The following is a 13,851-nucleotide window of genomic DNA, read 5'->3' on the forward strand; positions in this document are numbered from 1 at the left end:
GACCTCGTTCCATCACGACTCGCCGCTGGGCGGGGTCCCGCCCTGGCCGAGGGCGCCGGCTGCCAGAGTGGACATGGCGGACGGCCCCACTGGGGCGGTGCTGGCCCTTCTGGGGGTGCTCAGTGTCTATGCAGCCAGCGGCTCTGGGCCCGTGGTGGAGAGGGAGACCGGCGGGGAGACGGAGTGGGCGGAACCATGGGATGGCGCGGTTTTCCGGCCGCCGTCGGCGCTGGGCGCGGTGGGGATGACGCGCAGTCCCAGGACCCCGCGGCCAGGGAGGGAGGAGGCAGGGGACTTGCCAGTGCTGCTGTGGTGGAGCCCAGGGCTGTTCCCTCACTTCTCGGGAGACTCGGAGCGCATCGAGTGTGCGCGCGGCGCGTGCGTGGCGTCCCGGAACCGCCGAGTGCTGAGGGACTCGCGGACGCGCGCGCTGCTCTTCTACGGCACCGACTTCCGCGCGTCTGACGCGCCGCTGCCGCGCCTGGCACACCAGAGCTGGGCGCTCCTGCACGAGGAGTCGCCCCTTAACAACTTCTTGTTGAGCCACGGCCCGGGCATCCGCCTCTTCAATCTTACCTCCACTTTCAGTCGCCACTCGGACTACCCGCTGTCGCTGCAGTGGCTGCCCGGGACCGCCTATCTGCGCCGCCCGGTGCCTCCTCTCCAAGAACGTGCAGAGTGGCGCCGCCGCGGCTACGCGCCGCTGCTCTATTTGCAGTCCCACTGCGACGTGCCCGCGGATCGGGACCGCTACGTGCGCGAGCTCATGCGCCACATCCCGGTAAGTGAAGGCAGGCTGGAGGAGACTGAGTGCGGGGGCGCGGGCGGGCTGAGGCCAGGACTCCAGGTGTTCATGCCTCCCGGCCGCACCCTCTTAACCGCCCTACTCTAACCATTCCAGGTAGACTCCTACGGGAAATGCCTGCAGAATCGCGAGCTGCCCGCCGCGCGGCTACAGGACACAGCCACGGCTACCACCGAGGATCCAGAGCTCTTGGCCTTCTTGTCCCGCTATAAGTTCCACTTGGCCCTGGAAAATGCTATCTGTAACGACTACATGACAGAAAAACTGTGGCGTCCCATGCATCTGGGCGCTGTGCCCGTGTACCGCGGCTCTCCCTCTGTGAGAGACTGGATGCCGAACAATCACTCCATCATCCTGATTGATGATTTTGAGTCTCCTCAGAAGCTGGCAGAGTTTATTGACTTTCTGGACAAGAATGATGAGGAATATATGAAATACCTGGCATACAAGCAACCTGGGGGCATCACCAACCAATTCCTTCTGGATAGTCTGAAGCATCGGGAGTGGGGATTGAATGATCCTTTGCTGCCTAACTACCTCAACGGCTTCGAGTGTTTCGTCTGTGACCACGAACTGGCTCGGCTGGATGCCGAGAAAGCCCACGCGGCCTCTCCCAGCGACAGTCCCAGCCCTGAGACCCACATTGCCCAACCCTCACACATGGACTGCCCAATGCCCACACCTGGCTTTGGCAATGTGGAAGAGATTCCTGAGAATGACAGGTAAGAGTCCTGGGGTCCCCTGCGGCCATCAAATAATTTACTTACTTGCTTACTGTGGGCAATGAACTAGCACTAGGTGCTGAGCAGGTGCAGGAGGAAATTATGACATGGGCTCACTCTGCCTTTAAGGTGTCAACAGTCTAGTTGGGGGGAGAAGGCAAGCTGAAAAAGCTGAATAGATGTAAAACATAATCCAAGGCAACAACATATGAAAATCAGCTTATGTAGACAATATTTCCAGTAGTGGTTCAAAAAAGGATTGAACCAGAGCACAAGGCCTGTGCACAGAGGTGATAAGGAAGAGAGAAAATGGGGCAAATAAATAGGGGCCAGGCTATAAATATCATGAATACCAGGCTCAGGAGTTTGGACAGTACTAACAATCAACTCAGCATTTGAGCACTTTTATAGAGTGGAAATGGGAGTGGGGAGTAGAGATCATTTTGAAGGAGGCTTTTCTGCAATAGTCAGGGCTTAAACCTGTTAACCAGGCATAATTTTTTTTAAGCAGCTGTGCTGATGATGAGCCCCATGTGGTTGATGCATGTGAGGACACACTGCCTGTGTAACTAGAAAAGTCAGGCATGGCTGGGCACAGTGACTCACGCCTGTAATCCCAGCACTTTGGGAGGTCAAGGTGGGAGGAACACTTGAGGCCAGGAGTTCCAGACCAGCCTGGACAATGTCATAAGACCCTGTCTCTACAATTTAAAAAATAAAATAAAAGCCTGGGTCGGGGCTGGTGCATGCCTGTAGTCCTGGCTACTTGGGAGGCTGTGGCTGGTGGATTGCTTGAACCCAGGAGTTCAAGGCGATAGTGAGCCAGGATCATGCCACTGCAGCCAGGATTGGAATAAGATTCTGTGTCTGTCTGTCTCTCTCTCTCTCTCTCTCTCTCTCACACACACACAATGATGTGCAATGTGCATCAGAGGGAATCGAATAGGCTACTGTAGTAGGTCGCAAAAGGTGGTGGTATTGGGAAACAAGGCCAGCATGAGCTGTGGGGTGGGAAACTGTTGAAGCCACTTGCAGCAAGCCACACCTGTTGGGTGAGAGGTGATAAGATTATTAAGCTGAAGTAAGGCTGCTAGAATGGCTTCCTGAGGCCGACTTGGACAGTGGATGGCAGCAGAAGACCATTTATTAATATATGCTGCTGGCAGTTTTGTCCTGATGGTTGGAATCCTTCACCAAATAATTTGTATCTAATTACAAACTGTTTGTATCTGAATATAATATGATTTACTAGAGGAAAAGTATGAAAAGATGTAAAACATTAGCCAGGTGCAGTGGCTCACGCCTGTAATCCCAGCACTTTGGGAGGCAGAGGCAGATAGATCACGAGGTCAAGATCGAGACCATCCTGGCCAACATGGTGAAACTCCGTCTCTACTAAAAATAGAAAAATTAGCCGGGCATGGTGGTGCACGTTTGTAGTCCCAGTTACTCGGGAGGCTGAGGCAGAAGAATCACTTGAACTGGGAGGTGGAGGTTGCAGTGAGCCAAGATCACGCCACTGCACTCCAGCCTGGTTACAGAGCGAGACTCCGTTTCAAAAAAAAAAAAAAAAAAAAAGTAAAATACTAAGAAAATAAATATTCAGGTTATGTCTTTTCTTGATACTAGATGCCACTTCATTTTGATGCACCTTCATTTTGATTATTGGGGTAAAGGTGAAACTTAAAAGATAATCATCTAAAGACCCCTGCCCCCTTGCTTTCCTTAGGGAGACCACTTCCAGTCTGGTCTCTGCTTTGCCTGTCTCTGAACTCCCTCCACATTTGGGAGCCAGAAGCAGGCAAGTCAGGAATTATAATTCACTGGGTAGGCTGTGTGATGTCTTTGTGTTTGTGGCTTACCGCCTGTCGCTTGGGCTAATACTGGATTTACTTCACATTGTCTTCCCTTCACAGCAGTCTTGTCCAAGTTAGAGACCACTGTATCTGTTTAAGATTTCTTTGGCCCTGTTCAGAGAAAGGCAGGACTCATAGCTATGCTGTAGTTCCATAATCCAACCCTCATTTTGGTATTTCAGTTGGAAAGAGATGTGGCTGCAAGATTACTGGCAAGGTCTGGACCAGGGAGAAGCTCTCACTGCCATGATCCACAACAATGAAACACAGCAGAGGAAATTTTGGGATTACCTACATGAAATCTTCATGAAAAGGCAACATCTCTAAGTGCCCTTGCAAGAGCCTTTAACTTGGTGGAGCTAAAGGGATTTTATTCTACCGTAGGACATAAGGAGCATCCACCTCACAAACCCTTAATGGACACTATCTTCATGGATTCAAGGAATTCTAGTTTTATCTATTAAGATTTTATCTTAATGATGAGTAGCCAAGGTCTATAACATAGAGCTTCTCCTCAAGGAGAGATGAAGACATACAATTCTTGGTTCACTGGGAAGTAGAAGCTTAAAACATCCATTTGATTCAAGGTGCTGGTCCAACAGAGTTGGTTTGTTTTGTTTTGTTTTCAGATGGAGTCTCGTTCTTTCCCCCGGGGCTGGAGTGCAGTGGTGTGATCTTGGTTCAGTGCACTCTCTGCCTCCCGGGTTCAAGCGATTCTCCTGCTTCAGCCTCTTGAGTAGCTTGGGATTACAGGCGCACTTCATCACACCTGGCTAATTTTTGTATTTTTAGTACAGACGGGCTTTCACCATGTTGGTCAGGCTGTTCTTGAGCTCCTGACCTCGTGATCCACCCGCCTCCACCTCCCAAAGTGCTGGATTTACAGGCATAAGCCACCGCGCCTGGCCCCAACAGAGGTTTTTTTTTTTTTTTTTTTTTTTAATTTAAATCATTGCTGTTTTATTTAACATTTCAAAATTATCTGAGACAAAATTTAAATCATGTATATAAATACAAAGATGAACGAACATTGGTTCTTTAAACACTGACAAAATCCTGAAACCATATAATGTATATTTTTAAGCCATGTTTTCTATTTTTACAACATAGTTTAAAACTAAGTTTATTTTAAAAAGTACATAGGAAAACATAATGATTTGAGTGTTCTCAAATATATGGCTCTGAAGGTAGATTAAGTGTTTTTATCACTTAATCCATATACAGTGCAGAAAATAGATATATTAATTACAATATTTTCCTTCAGTTAATAGTTTACTCACTGTCATAGACACTCCAGGACGGATAATCACTCAAAGAACTCTCCAGGTTAGAATTAAGCAAATTCTGAACACTTGGTCAAAGGAACATGAAAATGCCAGGTCCTAGCACAATAAATAGATCTAAATAACCCAGAAGGTGGTATACATCAGATAAAGACAATCTTAACTAAGCACCACAGTAACTTTGGAGGCAAATGGTACTGTACTCTTATTAAAGAAAAGTCTTTACTGTTGAGGGCACTGGGTTTCTGGAGTTGATTTGGTTTTAAAGGACTCACTTCTCTGTTTCATTGTTTCAATTGTATATGACTACCAGTGAAGAAAGATGGGTCAGGTTACGACTTATAACTTCTGTTCTGTTCCCCAGACTCCTCATTATTAAGTACTTTTCCGAATAATCTTTTTTCCTCGTCTCTTGCTTTATAAATTGTTATGTTGGTGGAGAAGCAAAACTTCTGGTGGATAGTATTCTGGTTTTCCGGGGTTGCATTTTTTATATTATGTACTTTGCTTTCATGTCAAACTTTTATTTTACTTTATTTTTTCATATTTTTTTGTAGAGATGAGGTTTTGCCATGTTGCCCACGTTGGTCTCCAACTCCTGGATCAAGCAATCCATCCACCTTGGCCTCCCAGAGTGTTGGGTTTACAGGCATCAGCCACCTCACCCAGCCCTAATTTTTTTTTAAATAGCTTTTTCTGGCCAGGTGTAGTGGCTTATGCCTATAATCCCAGCACTTGGAGAGGCCAAGGAGGGACAACTGCTTGAAGCCAGGAGTTGGGACCATCCTGGATAATATAGCAAGACCCTGTCTCTACAAAACATAAAAGAATTAGCAGGACATGGTTGTGCACACCTGTAGCCTTAGCTACTTGGGAGGTTGAGACAGGAGGATTACTTGAGCCCAGGAATTTAAGGCTGAAGTGAGCTATGATCATACCACTGCACTCCAGCCTCAGTGACAAAGCAAGACAGTCTCAAAATAAATATATATTTTTAAATGGACTTGTCTTTCCTGGTTTAAGGCCCTTTCCTGCAATTTCTGAAATACAGAAACCTTGCCATCATTCTTACTGCTGGTTTGCATCCTATTTATGGTATATATGGAATTCCTTCTCATGAACAGAAACATTCAGTGGCTATTATATGCCTTGTCAATTTAATGTATTGCCCTGTCCCCTTTTTTGACCAAAGATGGAGACAAAGACCGGGAATTATGGCAGAAAAAGTCATATTTTTCTTTAAGTGACTATGAAATGTTAAAATAGGCTACTATGAGTCAAAGTGCAAATTTTTCAGTGAGTAGGTTGACCAAAAAAAAAAAAAATCCAGGAAAAAAAGTACCAGTTTTTGTGGGTTCTAATTCTTTTCTGTTTGTCTAATGAACTGTTCCCTCTATTTTATTGTTTTTATATGCTACAAAGTCCCATCTTCTGCAGTTACAGAAACAGTGTAGCAATATGTTTTAGTGATTATCTCATAATCTGTAGCACTTTTCACTTTAAGTGCAAGAATAGTCCAGATTCATTCACAGTGCATAAAACAGTGCATACAGTGCATAAAGTGTATTACTGATGCACTTCCATATGATGTTTTTTTTTGAGACAGAGTCTCGCTGTTGCCCATGCTGGCAGGCTGGAGTGCAGTGGTGCAATCTCGGCTTACTGCAACCTCTGCCTTTCGGGTTCAAGCGATTCTCCTGCCTCAGCCTCCTGAGTAGCTGTGCCTGGCTAATTTTTTGTAATTTTAGTAGAGATGGGGTTCACCGCGTTAGCCAGGATGGTCTCGATCTCCTGACCTCGTGATCCACTTGCCTTGGCCTCCCAAAGTGCTGGGATTAAAGGCGTCAGCCACCACACCCAACCCTTTTTTATTTTTTGAGACGGAGTTTCACTCTTGTCGCCCAGGCTGGAGTGCAATGGCGTGATCTTGGCTCACTGTGACCTCTGCCTCCCAGGTTCAAGCAATTCTCCTGCCTCAGCCTCCTGAGTGGCTGGGATTACAGGCACCCGCCACCATACCTAGCTAGTTTTTATATTTTTAATAGAGATTTCACCATGTTGGCCAAGCTGGTCTCAAACTCCTGACCTCAGGTGATCCACCTGCCTCGGCCTCCCAGAGTGCTGGGATTATAGGCATGAGCCACTGCACCCGGCCCCTGCCCCCCTCCCCTTTTTTGAGTCAGAGCCTCACTCTGTCACCCATGCTGGAGTGCAGTGGTGCGATCTGGGCTTGCTGCAGCCTCTGCCTCCACAGTTCAAGCGATTCTCGTGTTTCAGCCCCCAGAGTGGCTTTACAGGTGCATGCCACCAAGGCCTGGCTAATTTTTTTGTACTTTTTTTTTTTTTTTTTTTAGTAGAGATGGGGTTTTGCCATATTGGCCAGGCTGGTCTCAAACTCCTGACCTAAAGTGATCCACTCACCTCGGCCTCCCAGAGTGCTGGGATTACAGGTGCGAGCCACCGTGCCTAGCCTGAGACTACTTTTTTTTTTTTTTTTTTTCAGAAAGTGATTTATTTAGGCAGAGAAAGAAAAAAGAAGGGGAAACAGCTAGCTCTCACAGTGAGTAAGGAGAAAGAAAAGCCAATTTCACACTGAGTGAAAAGGGTTCCCAGAGGGGGAAAATTAGGGAAGGAAAGCTCCTCTCACACTGACTGAGAGAATCCAGAAGGGTGTAATCCAGGAGAGAGAAAGCAGCTTCGATGAAGGTAGTAGAAGGGCAGCCTGAGACTACTTTTTGATGGAGCCCACTCAAGGGAATGAAGAGGCAAGGCAAGAGATTTAAGCCACAAGTGGCTGACTAAATAAAAATCTTAGTCAGATTTGGGGATTTAGTCAAATCCTTCTATTGCTGTGGTTTGAACATACAGTCTAATGAGCAGGGAGACCATTAGTTCTTTCTGGGGCAGTGGAACAGGAAAGAATACCTTGGACCTTACAGCTACTCTAGTTGTAATGTATTAATAATGAGTTATCACAAGAGAAGTTCCATAGCTTATCAATATATATCTATACCTACATCTACATATCTATCTATATAGATAGATATTACATTAGATGCTTCAACAACTAGGGTCCACACTTAATATACTGACATCTAAGGATGTGGCCAAGAAAAGTTGTAATTAGGCTGAATTTCATTACCAAGTTGTTCTTTTTTCATTGAATCCTTTTTTTTTTCTTTTATCACCAAAGGCACTAGACTGGATCATTTAATCCTTTAATAAAAGATGATCTTCATAAATTATGGAAAGTTTGCTTATCCTGTTTGACCTTTTGCAGAAAAGAACAAGAGGGAAGACAGACCTTCAGGCTAGGTGCAGTGGTTCATGCCTGCAATCCCAGCATTTTGGGAGGCCAAGGTGGGAGGATCACTTGATCCCAGGGATTTAAGGAGGCCAAGGTGGGAGGAGCACTTGAGCCCAGCTTGGGCAACATGGCAAAACCGCATCTCTACAACAAAAAAAATTAGCTGGGCATGGTGTGTGTGCCTGTAGATCCAGGTAATTGGAAGGCTGAAGTGGGAGGATTGCCACTGCACTGCAGCCTGGGTGACAGAGTGAGACCCTGTCTCAAACAAAACAAAACAAAACAAAACGCCTTCAAAAATATATTTTCAGAAGGCTGAGGCAGGAAGATTGCTTGAGCCCGAAAGTTTGAGGCTGTAGTATGCTGTGAGTGTGCCTGTGAGTAGCCACTGGGCAATGTAGTGAGATGCCTGTCTTAAAAAAAAAGTTAAAATTTGATATAATAGGCACTGACAAGTCAAATGCAGAACTGATTTCTAAGCTTGCAATCTATCTAAATGCAGATGCTGATTTACAGTGCATAATATGTATTACACAAGTATAGACCTAGGTTAGGACTTAAATTTCATTTTGTGCAATAAAAAGGTTAAGTGATGGTTAAGCAAGGTGTAGAATTATCATTACCTCTCCTGTCTAATTACACAAGCTTACATTGGCATTCCTTTGGTACTTTTACATATAAAGTGGCAGGTGTTTTTGAATAACTATTGCTGGAGACTCAGGCCTGCTTTGTGCTTCCCAGACTTTCTCCTTTATTCCTATCACCATATAAGTACTCACAAAAGAGCAGTGTAAACGAGGTGTTACATTTCCACAAAAGAAAGTAGAACCAGGAATAGCCGTGATACTTATTAACTGAAAGCTTCACTTTCCCTATGGAGAAAGCAAGCAACATGAATTTTCTGATTTGGGGTATCCTCACTGCAGGTTGCGTTATTGGTGTTAGAAGTGTCTGATAGGAATCTATTTTAATTATACTGCTGGAGTGTGGAGGTGGAGTACAAGGCTGATTCCTTTATTACTGCAAGTGTTGTTACTTTCTATTATCTCAGGTTTCGTTTTGTATAATAAACTGCTTCTTGTTAAATGTCTTCTTCTTGGTTATTTTCTTGGGAGTGAGTGTAATAAAGTTGGAGATTTGTGAAAAAGTTTCAGGTCGGGTGTGGTGGCGCACGCCTATAAATCCCAGCACTTTGGGAAGCCAAAATAGGAAGCTCATTTGAGCCCAGAAGTTCAAGAGCAGCCTGGGCAACATACAGAGACTCCATTTCCACAAAAAAAGAAAAGAAAAGAAAAGAAAAACTTAGCTGGGTTTGGTGGTGTGAGCCTGTGCTAACAGCTACTCCAGCAGCTGAAGCAGGAGGATCAGCAGAGCAAGGCCAAGGCTGCAGTGAGCTAATCACTCCAACCTGGGTGACAGCAAGACCCCATCTCCAAAAATAAATAAATAAATAAAAAACACTTGTTCATTTAACAAATATTTATTGGCACTATTCTAGGCACTGTGGATTCAGCAATGAACAAGATAGACAAGGTTCCTTCTTTCATGCTTACATTTTTAAATGGGTTTTAGGGATAGGTAAGGCCATAAACAGTAAGACAATTCAGACTGTGATAGGTGCCATGAAGAAAACAAGTTGATGGTGGTAGGGTGTGAGAAGTCAGGGAAGCCCTCTGTGACATGACCTGAGACTTAAGGAAAGAAAAATAACCAGCCATGCAGATATCAGTGGGAAGATTCCAAACATCTGTAATAAGTGATTTTTAACACTGAATTTACAAATCCAAATAAATGTTGCTCCTCCAAAGTAGTCATCTTATTAGCTGTAGGCTTGTTTATGCTTACATTACCAAAAACATTTCTTGGAACTTATTTGGAAATGCTTTGAGAATATGCTGCACATCTTTGTAATGAGTTTTGTAAATAGCCAGAAGTCACTTGAGAACCACGTCTGAGAAACACGTCTGGCCAGGTGCAGAGGCTCATGAATGTAAAGCACTTTGGGAGGGCAAGGCAAGTGGACCGCTTGAGCCCAGGAGTTCGAGACCAGCCTGGGCAACATGGCAAAACCCCGTCTCTAAAAAAATAAGGAAAGTACCTGGGCGTCGTGCCTTGCACTTGTGGTCTCAGCTACTCAGGCGGCAGAGGCGGGAGGATCGCTTGAGTTCAGGAGTTTGAAGCTGCAGTGAGCTATGAACGTGCCAATTGCACTCCATTCTGGGCAACAAAGAGAGACCCTGTCTCAAAAAAACGTCTGGCGAAGCAGCACAACTGAAGGTCCAAGTCTGTAAGACCGGCAAGAGGACTAAAAAAGACGATGAATTCCAAAGTGTTTAAGCTTCATCCTACCAACTGAGATTGCTACAAATGGGCAAACCGTATCTAATAGCATTAGTAGCATTTATAAAATGAAATAAGTAATTTTTCCTTGCGGCTTTGGAGTGGTCCTAAAGGTAGTGAAAAACGGCAGTTCTTGCAGGTTTATTAAAACAAAAATCTTTCCCAACCTAACATCTTAAAGTCTCAAATTTGGACTCGCCCCCTCGCCGCCCCCCGCAACCCCGCCCTATGCCAATCATCCCTAGACCAAGTCGGCTACCACCAGAAGAGTGTCCACTTACCAGGGCCCTTTCCTGCAAATACCTGGCCCGGTACTGCTTCCAGGCTTCAGGGCCCGGAGCCCATCATGGGGAAGCCTCAGTCAGCGTACGAACCCAAAGAGTGTCCTTCTAACCTACTGACGAGTACGAACCCGCCGCTGCTCGAACCCAGCATCGCAGCAGCCCCGGCCACGAAAAAGAAAGAGGTGGCCGCCAGCAAGCCACCGCGCCTTCCCCGAGCTCCGCGCCGATTCGTCGAGCCCGTAGGGGTCACGCGAGGTCACGCACGGAACCGCAAAGCCTGCCGGGAGCTCCGTGCACGATGGCTACACCCAGCCTGCGGGGCCGCCTGGCTCGGCCTTGGAACTCGCGGAAGCCTGTACTGAAGCCCAATAAACCCCTCATTCTAGCTAACCGCGTTGGGGAGCGGCGCCGGGAGAAGGGCGGTGAGCAGTCAGAGCCAGGAGGGCCGCGGAGCAGAAGCCGGAGCGTGAGCAGGGGCGGGTGGGTAGGAGGGCAGGAAGGTAAGGGACTTCTTGTGATTGAAGGTCCCCCGGATCTGCCCCTCCAGAGGCGACTTGTATCACGGAGATGTCGGTGATGATGGCTTGCTGGAAGCAGAATGAATTCCGCGACGATGCGTGCAGAAAAGAGATCCAGGGCTTCCTCGATTGTGCCGCGAGGGCTCAGGTGACAGATGTTTCCTGGGGTGCTTTCTTAGGAAAAGAATTGGGGAGATACAAATAATGATTCTCCCTGCCTTTTGCTAGGAAAGGCCCTTTCATTCATTTGGGAGATATATCACGCCAAAGTGGGAAAGGTTACAGTTTTGAAGGCTGTGTGATCTAGACGGATTTATTCATTGCTGTGAACTTTAACGTTTCTGTACGTAAAACGAGGTTAATACTAATACCCACCTTAGAGAATGTTGTGAGTGTCAGATGAAGTAATGAATGGGAAAACCATTTTGAAAAATTTAAATTGCTGCTCAAGTAGACATTGTCTGAAATAGAACTAAAGAGACTAAAACTAAATAATGACAATTGTTTGGTTTCCAGCCTAGGCTGAATTGGTAGCTGAGATAGTAGCTTCTGAGCATAGTCTCATTTGTAGGTCCCAACGCCCTTTTGTTGAAAAGCGGCTAACATAGATTTATCCAGGCTAGTTAACATCTTCATGTGCATTAGGGCATTGTGAGAACTATGGGCCTAGGTCAGGACAAACTTGATTGATTGACTGATTTTTCTGGGGTCAGGTCTTAAAAATCTGGACTAGACAAACTTTAGAGCTGTCATTCTTGTATTTGTTCTGTGTTTTCAGGAAGCCCGAAAGATGAGATCAATACAGCAAACCCTGGGAGAGTCTGGGGGTTTACCTCCAAAGAAATTGAATAAGTTGTTGCAGAGGTTTCCTAACAAACCTTACCTCAGCTGAAAACGGAGAAGCATTTTCAATGACTGAACTATAGCTTCTGACAACAGAGGCATTTTAGAGATGTTGGCATTGCCATGCTGTCTTTGAAGGGTAGAAGAGGCAAAACACTTTTTTCACCCTTTGGAATCATAGTATGGGTAGAAGTTATGATTTATCGTGAAATAAAATCCTCTGAAGAGAACTTGGCCTTTTGTCTTGAATTAGGTACTCCCTCCATGCTTGAACCGTTTCCTCTCCTAGACCCGGGAAGTTCTTTCCTTCCTGGTTTGCCCTACCTTTGTCTTATCTTTCCCTGCATTTGAAGTCTTTTACACACCATTTAGTGCCCTTGCCTTTGGATACAATAAGGAAGTTGAAGTTTGCTATCTGTAGATACTTAGTGATTGCCTATTTTGTGCATAGCCCCTGCAAGGTGCTCTCTGAATAATCAAGTTAACAAACTGGTGACCTAGAGGTTCTGCAGATGTGCTTTATTTGACCCATGCAGTTAAAAAAAGTTTTAAAATTAGCTGGTCATGTTTAAAAATAGGAAAAAAAGTAATTAAAATTCCACATTTTAGCTTTATTCATTTATTTAAGACGGAGTCTTGCTCTGTTGCCCAGGCTGGAGTGCAGTGGCGAGGTCTCAGCTAACTGCAACCGCCTCACAGGTTTAAGTGATTCTTCTGCTTCAGCCTCTGAGTAGCTGGGATTACAGGCACCCACCATCATGCCTGGCTAATTTTTGTATTTTTAGTAGAGATGGGGTTTCGTTGGCCAGGCTGGTCTCAAACTCCTGACCTCAAGTGATCCGCCCGCCTTGGCCTCCCAAAAGTGCTGGAATTACAGGCATGCGCCACTGTGCCTAGCCACTTGTTTTTGTTTGTTTGTTTGTTTTTGTTTTTTTGAAGACAGAGTCTCACTCTGTTGCCTAGGCTGGAGCATTGGAGTACAGTGGCAGGATCTTGGCTTACTGCAACCTCTGCCTCCCAGGTTCAAGGATTCCCCTGCCTCAGCCTCCCAAGTAGCTGGGATTATAGGCGCCTGCCACCACACCTGGCTGGTTTTTGTATTTTTAGTAGAAACGGGGTTTCACCATGTTGGCCAGACTGGTCTCCAACTCCTGGCCTCCTAAAGTGATGGGATTACAGGTGTGAGCCACCATGACTGGCCTCACTTGTTTTTTTTTGTTTTGTCTTTGTTTTTGTTTTTAAATAAAATTAAAAGCTCTTGCAGCCTTATTATTTCCACCTGGCAGTTAGGTAGAGCTGATTATCATTTGTTTGCATTCTCCAGTGACCTCACCACTGGACTTTCCAAAATGGTGAGACAGAATTAACAATTGCCTTGTTTATAACCTGTTTATTTCTCTCAAGTTATCTGTTTGGTTGCTGAAGGCATCCACTTATGTGATTCCCCTGATATTAGGAAAAATTGCATAGCATTTTATGTATACTCTGTCCTTTCAGGAATAATTGAGTTAGTGTTTTAACGTACTTTACAGTGTTAAATGTGGGACAAACATCATTGGTGCTTTTAATGCACCAATGGGATAATTATTAAGGTAGGAAGGGGTCTTGCCTCCCTGACCCACTGACAGCTGTCTCTTCCCACGCTGTTCATATCCTGGGGCAACTCCCCAGTTCTACAGGATGAGCCTTTAAGCTATAGGAAGAAGCTCAGTGCCTAGGCACTTTGGACTAGGCTTAGGAGTTCTTAACCTAGGCCAGTAGACTCGAGTTAAGACGTCTGTGAACTTGGGGGGAAATTTATATTTTTAACTACAACAGAAATTTAGCGTTTCAGTCAGGGCTATGGGAAACAAACCACAGTAACATTACCAAAACCTATATGAAATCACGGTA

The 13,851-nt window shown here is 45.5% G+C and overlaps 2 protein-coding genes and 1 long non-coding RNA gene across 4 annotated transcripts; 2 read left to right on the top strand and 1 right to left on the bottom strand.

Annotated features, from left to right (window-relative positions):
• The first annotated feature begins 73 nt into the window (after positions 1-73).
• FUT11 (fucosyltransferase 11) lies at positions 74-9,063 on the top strand. 2 transcript variants are annotated; one of them, XM_012460201.2, is made up of 3 exons: positions 74-781; positions 902-1,527; positions 3,566-9,063. In XM_012460201.2, exons 1-3 carry the CDS (start codon positions 74-76, stop codon positions 3,708-3,710), a joined length of 1,479 nt encoding a protein of 492 aa, XP_012315624.2. In that variant the 3' UTR covers positions 3,711-9,063. The 2 variants fall into 2 exon arrangements, with proteins under 2 accessions (XP_012315624.2, XP_012315625.2); XM_012460202.2 differs by lacking the exon at positions 3,566-9,063 and adding an exon at positions 3,444-3,540.
• On the bottom strand, positions 8,224-10,795 carry LOC105722606 (uncharacterized). The gene is made up of 2 exons (XR_010341814.1): positions 10,595-10,795; positions 8,224-10,190 (listed from the first exon to the last, which is right to left on the bottom strand). It is a non-coding gene; the product is annotated as an uncharacterized LOC105722606 (long non-coding RNA).
• A 71-nt stretch (positions 10,796-10,866) lies between these two features.
• Positions 10,867-12,188, top strand: CHCHD1 (coiled-coil-helix-coiled-coil-helix domain containing 1). The gene is made up of 3 exons (XM_012460189.3): positions 10,867-11,019; positions 11,145-11,263; positions 11,894-12,188. The coding sequence occupies exons 1-3, from the start codon at positions 10,896-10,898 to the stop codon at positions 12,005-12,007; spliced, it is 357 nt and encodes a 118-aa protein (XP_012315612.1). The 5' UTR covers positions 10,867-10,895; the 3' UTR covers positions 12,008-12,188.
• Positions 12,189-13,851: the final 1,663 nt, after the last annotated feature.

The sequence above is a fragment of the Aotus nancymaae genome, unplaced genomic scaffold, assembly GCF_030222135.1.
Source record: "Aotus nancymaae isolate 86718 unplaced genomic scaffold, 86718_ANA_hifiasm-v0.15.2.pri h1tg000010l, whole genome shotgun sequence".
NCBI lineage: Eukaryota > Metazoa > Chordata > Mammalia > Primates > Aotidae > Aotus > Aotus nancymaae.

Coding starts and splice junctions, on each gene's coding strand:
- FUT11 (XM_012460201.2), top strand. CDS start 74: ATGGCGGACGGCCCCACTGGGGCGGTGCTGGCCCTTCTGGGGGTGCTC. Junction 782..901: donor AGCTCATGCGCCACATCCCG/GTAAGTGAAGGC, acceptor TAACCATTCCAG/GTAGACTCCTACGGGAAATG. Junction 1,528..3,565: donor GAGATTCCTGAGAATGACAG/GTAAGAGTCCTG, acceptor TTGGTATTTCAG/TTGGAAAGAGATGTGGCTGC.
- CHCHD1 (XM_012460189.3), top strand. CDS start 10,896: ATGGCTACACCCAGCCTGCGGGGCCGCCTGGCTCGGCCTTGGAACTCG. Junction 11,020..11,144: donor GCGGCGCCGGGAGAAGGGCG/GTGAGCAGTCAG, acceptor CTGCCCCTCCAG/AGGCGACTTGTATCACGGAG. Junction 11,264..11,893: donor ATTGTGCCGCGAGGGCTCAG/GTGACAGATGTT, acceptor CTGTGTTTTCAG/GAAGCCCGAAAGATGAGATC.